Genomic DNA, 15,221 nt, shown 5'->3' with positions numbered 1-15,221 from the left:
ACAAAAAATGGACATTCAGTAGGTAAAGCAGCAAAGCAAAACAAATAAAATTGCATTATACTTTTTGGCAACACGGTGGCACTACCCCGAAACGTTTTGATTACCTTCATGGCATTGTGCAAAAGACCTATACCGAGTTTTGTAATGATAAGCCAATGCAGTCAGTAAATCCATCATTTAAGGACAACATTCAAAATGGCCGACGCCCAAAATGGTCAACGTGGGAAAGTGTTATATTTTACGACTTTGTATGCCACAAAGAATCAGAAAAGTCCAATCTTTTGATCCCCTGAGAATAAAATATTATCGTTACCATTATGATTATACTGCAAGACAGCTACTGTGGCATACCTTCCTTCACTAAACAGATAATCCAGTATCATGACATGTTTGATATCTGTGGCTGGGAATTGCTGTGTTCAGTTACTGTATGAAAAAAGTAAGCCGTTTCTCCTGTGGCAAACGTTGTCAAATTTGACCCAAGTATAAACAGCTGTAATTCATTCATATTTTGACATATCAATGTGATTGTGGTCTGAAGATACCGGCACATCATGCTTGTGATGACATTTACAAAGTTTCGTCTCCACATGGTTAACAGTTGCAAAGTTATGGCCTCACGTCCGCTTTGGCGTGCTCTTTGTAAAAAAAAAAAATTCAGGAGGGGCGGTAAACCAAACTTTGGCCTCCCATTTATTTTCACTGGAAGTCACATGACAGGCCCCGCAAGTCAGTGAGGTACCTGGCAGCCTGAACAGGTAGCCTAGCAAGACAAGTAAACCCTATTTTATGCGTTCATAAGGGCATTTGTGACGAGCAACGTCAGATTGTTGCCAGTCAAAACAAATCCAGCTGATTAAAAAACTCCTTCACACGGAGCAGGGTCGTTGTTAGACCCTTTTTACCGGGGCACGTGCCCCAGTATAAATCTGCTGTGCCCCAGTACAATCAAAAGTTTGAGTTTCAACAATTTACTTTATTAGTCAGTGCATTCATTTAGATTGATAATCCCGGAAAAAATAAACACAGTACTGCTCAAAGCTTGTAAAATCAGAATTCCATGTCACCGCGCTCTTCTGAGCTTGCCAATCAGCCACTGCAGCACGCACACAGAGGTCCAGGTGTCGGACTAGAACACAAAAATTGAGGTAGGCTAAGAAAACATTACAAAACTAAAGAAAATTAAAAAATGATAGGCCTACAGATCATATTTTGACTAAAACATAAAAACAATATTACATGGAGCTCATAAAACAGTATTTGCGCTCAAATTAATACGAAAATGAATGCGCACTGGCATTAACTATTGATGTCCCTGTCAAAGACCGAGGTGAAGTTAGTTTCATATTCGACATTCGTCTCACATTCGGAAGACGCTACTTTGTGGTGTCACGTTAGGGACCGGGTGAAAACTACCCATACCATAAATAAAAAAAATACTTTTATAATATTTTTATGAATATAAAACCTCAAACGAACAGCAGAGTATTCCAACAATGTCTATACCTCTCTCTGCCACCAAAGCTAATATCAAACCTGCGTCCCTGAACTGTTGTATAGTGGGTTAAGCAAGGGGAGTTTCTATAGCCGAGTAGTGTATTGTGCAGAGCGCGCTTGAAAGTAAAAAATAAATAAGGGCCTGTGCCCCAGTAGAGTTTTATGTCTAACAACGCCTCTGACACAGAGTGAATTTTCCTGCCGCCACCACGTATCGTTTTCCCGTGTGTTAAACAGTCTCGGCCACCGAATGCGTTCATTACAAGGCAACATAGATGCGCGAACACAGGGAACAGTCTCGGCCACCGTACGTTCGTTACTGGGTAAGCAACATAGATGGGCGAACACACGTGACGGAGAAGGTAAGTTGGAAGAAAGCTTGTCTAACATTTTTTTATTTACTCCAGAGAGGCTAGAACATTTGGTAATATAGACCATTTTTGTCTAATGTAATTTCTCAGTGGCTAGTAACTTTGGAAAACCACTAGCCACAGTGGCTGGTGAGCAAAAATGTTAATGTCAAGCGCTGTTCCCAACAAAATAAAAACAAACTTGTTGACAGCCGGTCAATTTGAAATCATTCCAACCAAGAACACAACTTAAATTACCAATGTAAGTTGGTTTTATTATATTTTATTATAATCTTATGTTTTACAAAATGCATGCCCTCTCTGAGTTTGAGCAATGGGTAACACTTAAGAATAATGGTCCATTGTTAACAAGTAGCAAGTAGTTAACAATTAATTACTAATCACAAAAGTAACATGTCTAAAACGTGAACAATTAGGTTGTTTTACTCTTAACATGATCATAACTTTTCAGAAGCTTGTGCCTCAAATGGGTTCTTGGTGGAAACCAGTTTATGAATATTATATCCCCCCAAATACGTTAACTACAGGTTAAGATTGAGACAACTCGTGCCAAAGGATAAACGTGTGTTCTCTGTTTATTTCAAACTTAAACATGGTATAATACAAATAATGATCATTTGTTTAACATGTTTTATAATTAGGAAGTGATGTTGACACTCTCATGATTGGATTAGTTTACTATTATGAGCTCTTGAGTGTCAGTTCAATGTCTCAGACTACAAAGACCTACCTTTATGTTACAGTAGCCGCCTGAGGAGGACTTCTCTTTAGGATATGAATACAAACATTGATGTTCTCAAGTCAAAACAAATTGTATCCTCCATTTATGTTGCGATAAGCGCAAAACCACATCTTCCAGATTACAATGTTTGTTAGAATATCACTAGTGCCTCACAGAAATGTATGCCTGTACCGTATGTGTCAAATATAAAATGTGACTTATTATAGGCCTATTACTTATGAAAACCAGTATAACTGGGAGCGTATAGTGTCATACTGAAGAGAACTTCGAGAGCGCTGCATTGACTGCGAGTGATCAAGACTAGTATATTATTGAGTTTAGCTAAAAGTTAGTCTCTTGGACAGAGCAGAAGGGTCAGCAGTTAGATAACCAGTTGAAACTGGTCAAGGAGTAGCTAGCCAGTGAGTCATTTTCGGTTTCAGGGTACTCAGGATATTCTTTTGTTTGGCAGTAATTGGGGGCGTTGTAGAATTTGGTTTAAAAGCCGAAGTCGCCTGGAATCAGCTGAGAGCGTATAGCGTCATACTGAAGAGAACTTCGAGAGCGCTGCATTGACTGCGAGTGATCAAGACTAGTATATTATTGAGTTTAGCTAAAAGTTAGTCTCTTGGGCAGAGCAGAAGGGTCAGCAGTTAGATAACCAGTTGAAACTGGTCAAGGAGTAGCTAGCCAGTGAGTCATTTTCGGTTTCAGGGTACTCAGGATATTCTTTTGTTTGGCAGTAATTGGGGGCGTTGTAGAATTTGGTTTAAAAGCCGAAGTCGCCTGGAATCAGCTGAGAGCGTATAGCGTCATACTGAAGAGAACTTCGAGAGCGCTGCATTGACTGCGAGTGATCAAGACTAGTATATTATTGAGTTTAGCTAAAAGTTAGTCTCTTGGGCAGAGCAGAAGGGTCAGCAGTTAGATAACCAGTTGAAACTGGTCAAGGAGTAGCTAGCCAGTGAGTCATTTTCGGTTTCAGGGTACTCAGGATATTCTTTTGTTTGGCAGTAATTGGGGGCGTTGTATCTGCGCATTAGCATATTTAAGGCGGTTAGCATTACAGAGGCAGCCTCGTCTGCCAGCCTCGTCGCACGAAGACTCAGTCGAACAAAGACAAGGAGTCTACCTTTCATCGCCCCACCTCCTGTCCCCTTGATCCTGTCCCCTCCCCTCTCTTTCAAACCATCTCCCCCTCTATCATAACTTTTCTGCTCCATGTTCTAAACTCCTCTCTTACCTCTGGGACCTTCCCCTCTGCCTTCAAACAGGCCAGAGTTACCCCTTTACTCAAAAAACCCTCCCTTAACCCTGCCGTCCTCCAGAACTACAGACCGGTATCATTGTTGCCCTTCTTTTCTAAAACAATTGAACGTGCTGTATCTAACCAACTGTCTAACTTCCTTTCTCAGAACAACCTGCTCGACCCCAACCAATCGGGCTTCAAGACCGGCCACTCCACAGAGACTGCCCTCCTTTCAGTCACCACTGCCCTCCAGTCTGCCAGAGCGGCTTCCAGGTCATCCGTCATCATTCTGCTGGACCTTTCTGCGGCTTTTGATACGGTTAACCACCAGATCCTGCTCTCCAGACTTTCTGAGATGGGCATCACTGGCACTGCACTCCAGTGGATCTCATCCTACCTGTCGGGAAGATCCTACCAGGTCTCCTGGGGAGGCGACCCACAAGGCAGGCAAACAGCTAGACCTCGTCCTGACACGTAACTGTATCACTGACCTAACCTCTGTAACCCCACTGCACATCTCTGATCACTACTTTATCCAATTCACTGTCTCTCTCCCTCCAATCCCTCCTACCTCCCCTCCCCTCGTAATTGCTCGACCCCAACCAATCGGGCTTCAAGACCGGCCACTCCTGGGGAGGCGACCCACAAGGCAGGCAAACAGCTAGACCTCGTCCTGACACGTAACTGTATCACTGACCTAACCTCTGTAACCCCACTGCACATCTCTGATCACTACTTTATCCAATTCACTGTCTCTCTCCCTCCAATCCCTCCTACCTCCCCTCCCCTCGTAATTTTCCGGCGCAACCTCCGCTCGCTATCCCCCTCCCACTTCTCCTCTATTGTAACATCCTCCCTCCCTCCCATTGACGAGTTCTCGTCCCACCCCACTAACACTGCCACCGACACCTTGCTAACCACTTTAACTGCATCACTTGACTCTCTCTGTCCCCTGTCTACCAGGCCTGCACGATCTTCTCCCCCCTGCCCGTGGCTTACGGATGTTATTCGTGAAGAACGGTCCACCCTTCGAGCAGCTGAGAGGAGATGGCGCAAGTCCAAAGACGGTCTGGACCTTGATAAGTATCACTCCCTCCTCAAATCCTTCTCTTCTCACATAACTGCGGTCGCCTCCCCAGGAGACCTGGTAGGATCTTCCCGGGAAGGTCGGGAAGATCCTACCAGGTCTCCTGGGGAGGCAAACTGTCAGGCCCACGCCAGCTCTCCACTGGTGTCCCACAGGGCTCCGTCCTTGGTCCCCTCCTCTTCTCTCTGTACACCACCTCACTTGGACCAATCATCACCTCCCATGGCTTCTCCTACCACTGCTACGCTGACGACACGCAGCTGTACCTGTCATTCCCTCCGACCGATCCGGGGATCTCAGCTAGGATTGAGGCCTGCCTCGCAGACATCTCCGCCTGGATGACTGAGCACCACCTCCAGCTGAACCTTGCCAAAACGGAACTTCTCATCATCCCGGCCAAACCCTCCATCTCCCATGACTTCTCAATCACCCTGGGATCTGCGACGGTGACCCCCTCATCCTCTGCCAGGAACCTTGGGGTTACCATGGATGACAAGTTCTCCCTCACGGCCCACATTGCTGCGGTCTCCCGGTCGTGTAGATTCACCCTCTACAACATCCGGAAGATCAGGAGATACCTGTCTGAGCACTCCACCCAGCTGCTTGTCCAAGCACTTGTCCTCTCCAAGTTGGACTACTGCAACTCGCTGCTCGCCGGTCTCCCATCATGCGCAACCCGCCCTCTTCAGAGGATTCAGAACGCAGCGGCCCGTCTGGTCTACAATCTACCCAGACGCTCCCACGTTACCCCGCTCCTCATCTCCCTCCACTGGCTACCCATAACGGCCCGCATCAGATTCAAGACCCTGGTACTGACCTTCCGAGCAGTGAACGGGACTGCGCCCGACTACATCAAGTCTCTCCTGCAGCCTTACACCCCCACCCGCCACCTACGGTCTTCTTCAGACAACCGCCTGGTGGTCCCACCTCTCAAGACCGCCCGGTCCCAGCACAAGCTCTTCTCCTGCCTGGCACCCCAGTGGTGGAATCAACTCCCCACCTCCATCAGAGACACGGACTGTCTCTCCACCTTCAAGAGAAGGCTCAAGACACACTTGTTCCGGGAGTACAATGGTACTTAGGAATGGTTTGCTGAACCCAACGCTAGTTTCCTCAAGGTTCACAATGACTCTTGCTTAGACTGTTGCTCTTGTTGGTTAGTGGTAGCTGATTTAAACTGTTGTATTCTTTTTTAGTTAATCCTATTTTTATTGCTTTCCTACAGGTACACCTGCACTGGAAGTCGCTTTGGATAAAAGCGTCTGCTAAATGAATAAATGTAAATGTAAAATAACTCCTCACTAATTTCTCAAGCGTTACCTTGTCATCCTGCAGGAATTACTTGTGATGTGGACCATTATTTTTAAGTGAAAACCATGTTAACTCCTCAAAAATTACTCAAGCGTTACCTTGTTATCCTGAAGGAACTATTTGTGATGTGGACCATTATGTTTCAGTAACAAACATGTTAACTCCTCACAAATTACTCAAGTGTTACAATGTCATCCTGCAGGAACTTCTTGTGATGTGGACCATTATTTTAAAGTGACAAACATGTTAACTCCCCACTAATTACTCAAGCGTTACCTTGTAATCCCGCAGTAACTGTAATCTGGATTAGGGCTGCAACTAACGATTATTTTAGTAATCGATTAATCTGTCGATTCTTTTTTCGATTAATCGATGAATCGGATAAAAAAACTAAAAAGCATAAATTTCCAACCTTTTATTCAAAAACAGAACTGACAGTGCAAATTCACAGTGCAAAACATCTTCAGAATGTGCAGAAACAGGCAGACAATTTAGAAAAAGTTATTAATATTAGCGTGGATTTAATACTTTTTTCAGAGATGAGCAATTTATTTGAGTTTTGTTTAAAACATTTTTGAAAATGTAAAGATTGTGGAAGTAGGCCAGACTTTATTAAAATAATCTGGTGTATATGTATGATTTTTTGACACAATTTTGAAAAAAGTTAAAGGTCACATGACATGCTGTTTTCGGATGCTTTTATATAGGATTTAGCGGTCCCCTAATACTGTACCTAAAGTTTCTTTCCCGAAATTCAGCCATGGTGCAGAATTATAGCCACCACGAGTAGTCCCACAATGAGCTTTCCTCAGAACGCGCCGTTTCTGTGTCTGTAGCTTTAAATGCTAAATGAGGAGGAGAGGCGGCACCATGCGCTAATGTTTACAGTGGATGTATCGCAATGGCTCGTGGACCCGTTGCTGTAAGATGCCTCGAATTTGCCCATTCTCATCTGATAACCCTGGTTTGCAGAGCTGCACACTCAGTCATTTCAATGTGGGGAAAGGCAGATATCGCGCGCGCCATAACACCAACAGCAGAACATTATCCACATAACAACGAAGCGTACAACACTGCGTTACAGAATGTGTATTCACACACATACTTGATGCTATCTACCTTTACATTAGCAACAGTACCTCAGCTGATGGCTGCAGAGCTAATGTTACAGCCAGATTCTAAGGGTAGCAAGCTAGGTAACCATATCGCAAGCAACACATTTATATAGCGTTAGTTGACTTACTTGTCCGAGGTTTGTAGCTGGACCAACGAGTAGGCTACTGATCCAGAATTTAATTTCAGCCGGTCAGCAAGGCCAACTTTGTATTGGCTCAAGTTAAGGAAACAGTGGTGGCTGAAATGTTTGGTGCAGACATGCAAAACTTGGAGATGTTGTGTCGGCCCATTTCCAACGAAAATATGTGCATAGGCTCCTTGTGACGTCAAAAGGAGCAGATTTTCAAACGGAGCGTTTGAGAGTTCATTTTCTCCAAGGCGGAGAAGAACACCCAGGGCTTAGTTTACACCTATCGAAAATTCTAGCCACTGGGGGACCAAAGGCAGGCTAGGGGAACTCATATTAATATTAAATAACTTCCTAAATTTAAGTTTTCATGTCGTGACCTTTAAGATTTGCAAGGATTAAGCTATTTTCAAAGATCAATGTTTTCTACAATTTTATTTGAAACTTAATTGAAAAAGTGAAGGCTGTGGAAGTATACCAGACATTGTTAAGATACTATGGTGTCTGTCTGAGGTTTTATATTCATAAAAATATTATAAAAGTCAAACATTTTCAAAATGGTATGGGTAGTTTTCACCCGGTCCCTAGCACGACGCTGCAAAGTAACGTCTTCCGAATGTGAGATGAATGTCGAATATGAAACTAACTTCACCCTGGTCAATTAACACACCTTTTCAACGTATTTAGCCCCCTCCTTCACCAGACTCATTAGTTCTGGGAACCAAGGGGTTCCAGGGCGGTAGGAGGCTATGAGAATTAACGACAGCCCACTTCGAGCTCTAGGAGGTTGATGTGGCGCGTCTTATAGAAGTCCCTCTCTCCTCCTATTTAACCCTCTTGGCATTCCCCTACCCACCCGGTCTGGGACGCATCCGTGAAGACCGGATAGTGGGACGCCACTCTGCCCATGGAGACTCCGCGAGCATGAATGGGAGTCTCTCCAATGGGATAGATCAGTTCCAACGGAACGTAGTATCACCAGCAGCCTGCGACCAGGATATAGTCGCAGCTGGGCAAACCACCTTTGCAGTAGGCGCATGTGTAGAAGTGCACGACTACATGGGATGCAGCCATCATTCCCAGCAGGGACATCACTGACAGAGTGGTGACTGTGTGTGAGACTCATGTAATGCAGATATTTCCTGTGCTTTCATGTGACCGGCACATGGAAATAGTCTATGCTGAGCCCAAAATTGCCAACATACAAAAGGGCCTTTTGGCCACACTTTTGTTTAAGAGTTGTAGGTCCAGAATGAGCTGCATAGAACTCTTCTTTAGAACAAGGAAGTATGGGGAGTTCAGGCCCATGCAAAGTTCCCTCAGAATGGGAGCCACCTCTACCCTGTCCAGCAGGCTCACTATCTCACTATTACGGAGAGCGTCCACCTTTACAGGACATGCAGTGCAATCTCCCTCATGCCCTCGAAGGGAAGGGGGGCTTTTTCAAACAGCAGTGGGGCCTTCGACAGAAAACTGCTGTATTTCTGAGAGACCCCAACCACCGCCGTGCACCAGGGGGGTGTCCTGGCGGCAGTTGGGGTCAACCCGAAAGGGCTGGGGCGGCGTTGGATTAGGTAGCAGTGTGTGAGGAGGATTTGAAGGTTTGGCGGGGTTCAATCTCCCTTTCCTTGGGACCCTTCGCTCAAAACCAACACCACATTGGAGTCACTTGGAAAGCTTTTTTAGACAGGGATGCGGCTAACCCAGGTGTAACACCATGCATAAGATGGTTTTTCATGGAAAGAGTGGCTATGCCTCTTTTTAATCTTATTACACTAACCATACACAGGACAGACGGTGGTGGGGACAGAAGACTTCTGTCCCGCCGACACTCCCGCTACCTCCTCCATCCCTTTGAGATGTCTAGATCAGGGCTAGAGGTCGGAGAACAGATTAAACACAGGGGAAGGTCTGAGATGGCAGCCGCACAGGCTGAAGACGAGAGAGGTAGCAAAACCAGTGGCCGAGGGTTCGCCGTCCTCTTCAGAGAAGTTGGCCCTGGTGCCGGCACCATCATCTGACAAGATGCAAGGGAATTGGATGGGAGAGCAGAGGCATCACTGGAGGGTCTCTCTCCCGCTGCCCAGACTCTGCCTCCATAGGGTCCTTGGGGGCATTGTCCGCAGCCAAACTATCTACAGTGCCCTCCAAAAGTATTGGAACAGTGAGGCAAATTCCTTTATTTTTGCTGTAGACTGAAAACATTTGGGCTTGACATCAAATAATGAACGTGAGACCAGAGATCAACGTTTCAGCTTTTATTTCCAGGTATTTACATCAGGATCTGATGCACAACTAAGAAAATATCACATTTTGTTTGAATCCACCCATTTGTCATGTGAGCAAAAGTATTGGAACAGATATACTTAAAACATATTTAAGTGAATAAGACTTAATATTTAGTTGCAAATCCTTTGCTTTCAATAACTGCAGCAAGTCTGTGACCCATTGACGTCACCAAACTTTTGCATTCTTCCTTTTTGATGCTTTCCCAGGCTTTCACTGCAGCCTCTTTCAGTTGTTGTTTGTTTTGTGGGGTTCCTCCCTTCAGTCTCCTCTTAAGCAGGTAAAATGCATGCTCTATAGGGTTTAAGTCTGGAGATTGACTTGGCCAGTCTAATACCTTCCATTTCTTGCCCCTGATGAACTCCTTTGTTGTTTTGGCAGTGTGTTTTGGGTCGTTATCTTGCTGCATGATGAAGGCTCTGCCAATCAGTTTGGTTGCATCTTTCCTTAAATTGGCAGACAAAATGTTTCTGTAGACTTCCGAGGTCATTTTGCTGCTGCCATCATGTGTTACATCCTCAATGAAGATTAATGAGCCCGTCCCAGAAGAAGCCATGCAAGCCCAAGCCATGACATTACCTCCACCGTGTTTCACAGATGAGCTTGTGTGTTTGGGATCATGAGCAGTTCCTTTCTTTCTCCAAACTTTAGCCTTTCCATCACTTTGGTAAAAGTTAATCTTTGTCTCATCAGTCCATAAAACTTTGTCCCAGAATTTTTGAGGTTCATCTCTGTACTTTTTGGTAATTTCCAGCCTGGCCTTCCTATTCTTCTTGCTAATGAGTGGTTTGCATCTTCTGGTGTAGCCCTTGTACTTTTGTTCATGAAGTCTTCTGCGAACAGTAGATAGTGATACCTTCACTCCTGCCATCTGGAGGTTGTTGCTGATCTCACTAACAGTTGTTTTAGGGTCTTTCTTTACAGCTCTCACAATGTTTCTGTCATCAACTGCTGATGTTTTCCTTGGTCTACCTGTTCGACGTCTGTTACTTAGTACACCAGTAGTTTTCTTCTTCTTCAGGATATTCCAAATGGTTGTACTGGCTATGGCCAATGTTTCTGCAATGGCTCTGATTGATTTTCCATCTTCTCTAAGACTCACAATTGCTTGTTTTTCACCCAAAGACAGCGCTCTGGTTTTCATGTTGTTTTCACCTCTGAATACAGTCTGCATAGACAAAACCTATCTTACCCAATCTGAACCTGAGTGTAGACATTCAGTGGTATTTATTGATTGAATAATGTATGTAATAGGACACACCTGGGCAACAAAACACACCTGTCAGTCACATGTTCCAATACTTTTGCTCACGTGACAAATGGGTGGGTTCGAACAAAAAGGTGATATTTTCTAATTTGTGCATCAGATCCTGATGTAAATACCTGGAAATAAAAGCTGAAACGTTGATCTCTGGTTTCACATTCATCGTTTGATGTCAAGCCCAAATGTTTTCAGTCTACAGCAAAAATAAAGGAATTGGCCTCACTGTTCCAATACTTTTGGAGGGCACTGTATATCGGAGATGAATGAGGGAACAACTTCCTCGAGGGACTCCTCCTCCCAGAAGATTGCAAGCAGTCTCTGCTGTTTTCCAAATGAGAGGCAAAGGCAGTGCAGACATTATGGGGTATTCACCTTGGCAAGACACGGGACAAGGCAGACAGTTTGTGCCCATCCCTGTTGTTATCCAAGGGACAACACCGGCAGTGAGCCCTTAGAAGGGCTTTTGGTGGCAGTGGAATAGTCGACATGCTGCAAGGAAAGAAGCGGGTTGCTCATTTAGTCAACAAAATCTTTCTCTTTGAGATGCCGGCTTCTGTGGAGTCTTCAGTATTCAACCCCTGCTGAAGATTTTGGGAGAATGAGCAGCGGGGTGACACCCTTTTATATAGGGGGAACTTGACAGTTGATGCATTTTTGGGCTATTGGGAGGTAAACCAATAGGAGCAGAATCTCTTTGAGACGGAGCTCCACGACAAAGAACAAACAGTACACAACTAGTACACAAACAGTAATAACCAGGTCATACCCAGTACACAACCATTACACACCCAGTACATACCCAGTAACAAACCAGTACACACCTAGTAACAACAAGCACTTAAGTCATAAATCAATCAGCTTTTACTCAAGTCAACAACTGTAAAACAACCATCACCCACCATACACAAAGTCATTAAGAAACTAAAAAAATATATGAACAACGTTCTTGTTGTGTCCCTGTGTTGATGTCGCCGAGCTATTGCTTGCAGCAAGCTTGTGGGCGTTGCTAACATAGTTTTGTAACCTGACGTTGTCATACTCATAATTCTAGTCAGAATATGAGTCTGAGAACTCTCCGTGTGGCTGTGAGTATGAGGCGTGTTTCAACCAAACTCGTAAAACAAATGCCTCTTCGCTCAATTGGATAGACCTACAACCAATCAGAGCTACGTAATATGTTGTTTGTTTTGAACAAATTCAACCAAAGCGCTCTTTGGTGACGTGGTTGATTACGTTACTGTTGATCATCTGTCCATCATCGTATAAAGCCTGCCCTGACAATTTCATTGGTCCGAACAGCTCCTGTTCGGACATAGTTTTTCCCCAAACATGCCCCCCCAGACCCAACTTCCCAACCACATTTATTGTGGCCGGGGCTAAGTTGGGCTGGCAGCCAGGCTAATAGTTTCGAGAAAGTGGGCTACAAATGTATTGACAGGAGATCTATAAAAGAGAAAATATCTTTCATAAATATGATAAATATAACTTATTATATTTTATATATTTACTTATGATATATTTATATTGCCTTTTCTATATTCATCATGGATTGCCGTTATTAACATTGGTACTGTTCATGAGGAATTTTGACTAGCATCATTGACAACTGCTTAAATTTGCCATAAATTGATTAAACCTCAATATTCACCCCAAAAATCTGCATCTGTGCAGCATATTTTTTTACATTTACGTCCCTGTGATTATACATGATAATCATATAAGAACACATCTTCCCTCTGATCAGCCATGGCTCATTTGCATAAAGTTTAACTTCACTTTGTTGTCAAGTAAGAGTGATTTTGCTGCTAAGCTACTCGCTGCGGCATGTTGCTTAATGTGGCCCAATGACCCTTTGGAGAGGAATGACTTCAGGCTGCTTCACACATCCTCACCTGGCTGCCTTCTCGTTGAGCACTTTGAGGAAGTTGTGGGCGGGAGCCAACATGTCTGGGGTATCCATTAATAGCGTTTGTAATAAAGAGGAGGTCAGTTGTGATTGGATAGCAGGGAGGACAGCCTGTAGCTCCGTCCCCACACGTGAGAGCGAGCTGCAGATGAGGTAGAACTCCTGAGTAGAACACTGGACAAACAAAGACAGACAGACAGACACACACACCAGGCCAGATAGGTGTCACAGTGATGTCCCAGCACTCAAGAGACCACAACTACAAACATTATACTTTCATTATGAAAATAGTGCCATCCAGAAAGGGACTATTATACACACTAACAGAGAGATAGGAAATAGGACAATGAATGTCCAGCGTGTGTGTGTGTGTTTGGGACCATTGATATGGAACAATCAGGAGCCAGACATGAATTAAGGTCAACCTAAAAACACTCAAATATCAACCAGCCCTTTCTCATCTCCAAGTAAGTGCTCACACACAACCACATGCAGAAAACACACACATACTTGAACACACACACTAACACACAAACGCACACACACATATTCGACATTTGAAGGTTGTTTATCTGATGAGATTCTGTCAACCAATGAGACAGGTGTCAGAGAGGGCACTGTTCCAAACTGTTTATGCATGTGTGTGTGTATGTGTACATGTCTGTATGCATATGTACACATGTACATGTCTGTACATATACATACATGCGTATATGCACGTCTGTATGCATGCATGCAAGCATGTATGTGTTTAAGTGTACATACTTGTGGTGCAGGCTTATAGGGCATTCACACATGCAAGGCAAAGTGTTGAGTTCTAATACATTGTCAAAAAAACTGGATGTTGGGGGAAGGCCCCGAGGGGTTGCGAGGAGAGGTGCAGCAAGCTCCGGTGAGGAATGGAACAGCAAAGGAATGTAGAATATGAGCATTGTGGAGATTTGTGGTGTCCATATTCTTGCTGTTTTTAATAGTCAAAGTGCAAAGACTCTGGCCATAACCACCTTTTCAATAGTAAAAAGGACAATCCAAACCTGTGTTGTAGTCAAGACCACCTAAACTGAGACCAAGTCAGACGAAGTCAAATTACTTGACCGATCTTAAAATAAAATCCTGAGTCCTCTTTGTCTAGCTAGCTAGTTGACGCAGTTTCCAATTTCACCCACACAGAGCATTCAGCTCATGCTCAGCAGAGCGTTGCAGTGTTGAATCCATTCTCCTCACTGATGCATATGTGAATGCCAAAATATCCTCTGGATGTTGTGTGTATGTGTGTGTCTGTGTGTGACTGTGAGTGTGTACCTTCTTGTGGTATATGCTACAGACTCCTCTCTCAAGGTCTGGCAGGCAGGTGAGCAGAGCCCTGATGGAGGCCAGACTGGCACAGTCAGACTGCAATATCTCACTCACTGCATCTAGGCGCTCTGAGATAGACCTGGGGTGAATGAGAGGCAGAGAAGGAAAGGGAGGGAGGAAAGTGGAGAGAAGGGGAGGGAGAGTGGAGAGGAAAAGAGAAGGAGGAAGGAAGGGTGGGTGGAGGGGTAGTCAGAAAGAGGGGGGGTTTGGGTAGAGAGTGAGAGATGGAGTAAGGGGGAGAAGGAGGGAGACCAAAAGGGATGAAGGAGAATAAGGTTTAAAATCAGTTAATTCCCTGCAAAACTCAATGCCGGTTCAGATGTGTGTGTGTGTATGTTTGTGTGCACATGCAAGTGGGTACTCACTTTGTTTGTGTGAGAGGTTGGCTCACCCACTTCCTCATCAGTCTTTTCCCAAAGGGTGTGTGGGTGTGATCTAACACCCAAAGCAGACTACCCTTCACACCTCCGTCTGTCTGACATTCACATGTAGTAGAGTACAGTTTGGTATAATATGTATAATAATAATTAGGGCTGTGAAAAATAACGCGTTATGATTAAATTACAGGATTAATTCATTATTTTTGTTTAACGCATTTAACGTAAAATACCCACAATTCCACCCAATCTGCAACTTCTGGATGAGAAGATCGTGTTCCAAAAAAACTAAGATGGAACATCTAATAAAACCAATGTGATATGCACACTCGTTATCGTATCAAGACGTTATCACTCTAGATAAGAGCGTCTGCTAATTGACTAAATGCTAAATGACTGAATGTTATCGTTTCACCAAAGCAATACCAGCCTAAAGTAACCTATACCACCTCAACGCGAAGCATGCGTTGGTTGGCGAGGGGAGTTCGAGCTAATGCGCCAAACCACCCTCACTGAACAGTGTAGGGCCCTCACTAAGTCGGCCTGTGACAAG

General features: G+C 44.3%; 1 protein-coding gene across 7 annotated transcripts in view; it reads right to left on the bottom strand.

The window, feature by feature from the left end:
- msh3 (mutS homolog 3 (E. coli)) overlaps nt 1-15,221 on the bottom strand; it is a 106,979-nt gene that overhangs the window by 53,389 nt on the left and 38,369 nt on the right. For all 7 annotated transcript variants that reach the window (XR_006955585.1, XM_047015438.1, XM_047015433.1 and 4 more), the window contains exons 12-14: nt 14,657-14,766; nt 14,238-14,370; nt 12,922-13,109 (exon numbers count right to left, since the gene is read on the bottom strand). Coding sequence is in view for 6 of the 7 variants with exons in the window: in XM_047015438.1 (XP_046871394.1) it covers nt 12,922-13,109; nt 14,238-14,370; nt 14,657-14,766 (431 nt within the window). In the remaining variant the exon portion in view is untranslated. The remainder of the gene's footprint in view (nt 1-12,921; nt 13,110-14,237; nt 14,371-14,656; nt 14,767-15,221) is intronic.

This window comes from Hypomesus transpacificus, unplaced genomic scaffold (genome assembly GCF_021917145.1).
Source record: "Hypomesus transpacificus isolate Combined female unplaced genomic scaffold, fHypTra1 scaffold_30, whole genome shotgun sequence".
In the NCBI taxonomy this organism is placed as follows: Eukaryota; Metazoa; Chordata; class Actinopteri; order Osmeriformes; family Osmeridae; genus Hypomesus; species Hypomesus transpacificus.
This window is presented reverse-complemented; position numbering and strand designations above follow the sequence as displayed.